Consider the following 3,927-nt stretch of genomic DNA (forward strand, 5'->3'; position numbering starts at 1 on the left):
AGACACCAAGTTGTGGTGGTCCTTGTGGGGTCTAAGTGACCCATTTGATTAAGGAGAAAGGCTCACTCGGTTTAGGTGACCGTTTGAGAGAGGGAAAGGGTTGAAAGAGACCCGGTCTTTGTGACCACCTCAACAGGGAGTAGGTTTGCAAGAACCGAACCTCGGTAAAACAAATCACCGTGTCATTCGCTTTCATTTGCTTGTGATTTGTTTTCACCCTCTCTAACGGACTTTCGGTTTTATTTCTAACACTAACCCGGCTTGGAGTTGTGCTTAAAGTTTATAAATTTCAGATTTGCCTATTCACCCCCCTCTAGGCGACTTTCAAGCGTGCGAGAATATTCAACTTAGACGATAGTTGGCTCTGTTCTTAGAAAACAAAGGGATGAAGGAGGAAGGATTAGCTTGAGTAGGAGGGGTCTAAGAGGATGGAACCATGTTAACATAGGGGAGTATTCGTCTTAGAGATAAGGATTGGCTCTGTTCGTACAAAATAAAGCGAATGTGAGTAACCAAGAAGGATTAGCACAAGTATGGAGAAGATGAGGGAGGGGGAGGGGAAACATATTATATGCACAAGACCCCCTCCGTACACAAATACATAAATTAAGGTCGTGCTTAACAAATCGTGTATATGGTCATGTAAAATACTGTTTTACATTGTAGACTATGTATTATCTTCAGAGTGAAGTTGATCGAAATAGAAAGTAGGATAGGGATGGGCCATGAAGGTTGTTGGAGATAGCCTAAAGTTAGCAAGTAGGATTGTGTCGATGGGGCTTGGCTTGCCATTGTTCAATGCTCATGTTGCTTGGATACACTGTGTATGCATGCAAGCAGAGTGCAGAGAGAGAGAGACATCTAATAGCTCTACCCATACCTGGAGCAAAGTGCAAACACATCCTATCATACTACAAAGATGCCGATGAAATGTTATTTTTATGACTGAGTTTATTTCTCACAGGAGCAAACAGTACAAAGACCGTCTCAACTCTCAATCTAGTCAAAAAGAGAGCCAAGGACACGAAGTCAGTCAGCAGCTCTGCCCATACCTGGTACCTGCAAGAGAGAGAGCATGGGAACAAACTGGTCGTCCATCACTCTTTGCGTTCGAAGTGATTGAACTGCAGATATAAGAAGTACCATGCATGCACTCACTTTGTTCGATTCTTGGGTTAAAGAAAACAACGTAGCGATTTGCAGATGCTTGGAGCTAGACAAGACTGAATGGATGGAACAGTCAATCACTGTTTGGCAAAGAACAAAATAGCTCTCGTATGTACTAACAACCGATTGCTCAAGAACTACAACAACACGGTGAGATGGAAGGTGCAGCCGCTGAGAAAATCCTCATGGACAATGCCCAATAAAGGAGTTACAAATACTACAAAGTCTCTCAAAATGTGTAAACAAACAGCAGGCTCGATCTACTTGCTACTGCTCTCTCCAAATCCAGACAAGGGGATGGACTAGATCCAACATCTCAAACTCATCTGGTACGTGCATGCTCCTACCAAATCTCGCAGCATTATTTCCTTCCTGTCCAGAGACCAGCAAAGCAAAATGTTATTAAACGGGGGCATTAGCATGATGGCCTGATAATTCAATCAGAGTAGGTGAAGTGTAATTTTCAGAGACATGAGACCAGACACCAGAGGTGCATGACAGAGGAAACTTTTAGTAGGATGTAGGCCTCCTCCCAATCAATGAACTTAGCTTGCAATAGTACCGTACCTATTGTCAATGTGGGGTCCATTCCTCGCTTCCTCTCACCCAAATGCTCCCCACCCCTACTGGAAAGAGCACATGTTGTTGAACACCAACTGGCTGAGCAGCTCCTGCTGCCTTGTTGGCTCCCCCGCTGCTTGCTGATGCTGCATCAGGTAAGTGCTGCTGCCATTGTCCTGGAAAAGAGTGACCTGACGTTGGTTAAAACATGATGGATGCTGATGTGTTTGGAGAGACTCGCATGTAGTGTATATACGAGAGAGGAAGTGGAACACATGCCAACCTGGGAAAAAGAGATGGAACCCTGGCCATGGCCATGCAGTGAGTAAGGTGTGGTGGTGTCCATGATGGCTTCAGATGGAGCTGCTGGGCTGGCTTGGCTCAGCACTGGACCTGCCATTGCAAGGGCTTCCTGGAACATGACTCCCATCTTCTGAAACACATCAGCGCAATTTTACAGTTCACATTTAAACATCAGCTTATTGACCGTATTTTTAGCTGACAAAAAAATGATTTTGCTGTTCCATACTTGTGCGTGGTCATGGAGGCCATCACTATCCAGTCCGAACCCATATAGCACTGGGCTCATGGAGGCAATCCTCATGGAAAGGAACTGAAAAAACAGGCAGGAGTATATGATTTGCAAATTGTTGTCAGCTAGAAGTGCCACATTTTTAGCACTGAGTATTAATTCTTCATGGCTCCTGCTTTTTTTTTCTTTTTTTACCTCAACTTGGTTCTGCAGGGACTGCACATAGTTGATAATCTCATCCAGAATCAGGGCCTTTCCAGTAACCTGTCCAAAAAAAAGCACATTTGTTCCTTCTCAAAGTTTACTACTTAAACGGCCTACTATAACTTATAAGCAGATATCAGTATATCAAATATAGTTAATCCAAGTAACTAATCTGACCTTGTCACAACCAGGGACCAGTGCTTGCAGCATCCTCATCCTCTCACTGATCCTCTCTCTCCTCACCTAATAAGGCCAACCAACAAAAAAAATTGCCATCGGGAGGTGTTCATCAGTTCATGCAAGAGAAGATAACGAAAAAGAGGGGAGGCAGGAAGTACTGAGACCAAACTATTACACACGACTAACTGTCAAATTAATGCTACAAGGATTAGAGTGAGAGGTGTACTGTACCCTCTCTGCAAGGCTGTGGCTGTCCGTTGCCTGACCCCTCCTCGCCCTCACATGGATGTACCCCCTGGTGGCCTCGTCTTCAGTAGCGCTCTTCTCCTCAGTATTAGCCTCCTTGTTGTGGGGCCTCTTTCCCCGCCTGCTCTTGCTCTCCTGCTGCTGCTTGCAATCCTCCTATAAACCAAAACGCAAAAAAAAAATGGTTTCAAAAAAAGTAAAATCACGGAACAATCAATCAATGTTGCAGGAAAAAATGGCAAATGGTGGCTGTGTATGTAATAAGTTGCTTTGCTGCTACTACCTTGGATTGAGCAGAGCTGAGTGTAGCACTGTCTTCTGCAGGCTTCCTCTTCCTCTCCATCGGAGACGCAGCAGCAGCACTGCCCTGTGGCTGCGGGGAGGTGTCGACCACTGCAGATGAGCTCTGAAGTGAGGCGTCGTCCTCCACCATCATCGCTGCTGCATTTGCATTTACAGCTTGGCCATGGTTCTGGTCGTAGAACAGGAGGCTTGAGAGGTTCGGGGTGTGGCTACTGGCCAAAGTCGCAGGCATCTTGAGGAGGAGCGAGTTGTTCGGCCGTGAGAAGCCCGCCATTGGAGTGGAGAAGATCTATCCCCGTGCCAGCAAGGCCGCAACTGTTTGTTCTCTCGATGTCTTGTGGTCTGGTTTCTTTGGATGCGGAGGAGAAGAGGGACGGACTCGCGTTGGCACTTGGCAGCAGGAAGTGGAGACCAAGGTTGGCTACTACTCACTGGTGCCGCTACTCGTGGTCGTGGTGGTTTATATAAAAGATGGGAAGACAGTGAGAAAGATGGGAGAGAGGGGGTGGTAACTGGTAACTGGTAATTAAGAGCAAATAATCATTAATATAATAAACCAAACATTCTCCTGCTAGAGATATATATGTAACTACTTATTACTCGTAAACCAAACAATGCTTATCCATAGATCACCATCTCCGCCCACCGTCAGCCATGCAGTGTGTGCTCGGCTCGGGCTCGGCTGCTCGCTCTCGTCACCTAATCGATGGAACAATAACTTCTCCGCCCACCGT

At 45.9% G+C, this 3,927-nt stretch overlaps 1 protein-coding gene across 2 annotated transcripts; it reads right to left on the reverse strand.

The window, feature by feature from the left end:
• Nucleotides 1-1,140: 1,140 nt before the first annotated feature.
• On the reverse strand, nt 1,141-3,717 carry LOC100193179 (uncharacterized). Of its 2 annotated transcripts, none has more exons than XM_008649808.3 (8): nt 3,174-3,717; nt 2,876-3,046; nt 2,642-2,707; nt 2,456-2,524; nt 2,258-2,341; nt 2,012-2,158; nt 1,735-1,904; nt 1,141-1,539 (listed from the first exon to the last, which is right to left on the reverse strand). In XM_008649808.3, the coding sequence occupies exons 1-7, from the start codon at nt 3,465-3,467 to the stop codon at nt 1,791-1,793; spliced, it is 945 nt and encodes a 314-aa protein (XP_008648030.1). In that variant the 5' UTR covers nt 3,468-3,717; the 3' UTR covers nt 1,141-1,539; nt 1,735-1,790. The 2 variants fall into 2 exon arrangements, with proteins under 2 accessions (XP_008648030.1, NP_001131806.1); NM_001138334.1 differs by having other exon boundaries at nt 1,230-1,539; nt 2,012-2,161; nt 3,174-3,610.
• Nucleotides 3,718-3,927: the final 210 nt, after the last annotated feature.

Source organism: Zea mays, chromosome 1 (assembly GCF_902167145.1).
Source record: "Zea mays cultivar B73 chromosome 1, Zm-B73-REFERENCE-NAM-5.0, whole genome shotgun sequence".
Classification (NCBI taxonomy): Eukaryota; Viridiplantae; Streptophyta; class Magnoliopsida; order Poales; family Poaceae; genus Zea; species Zea mays.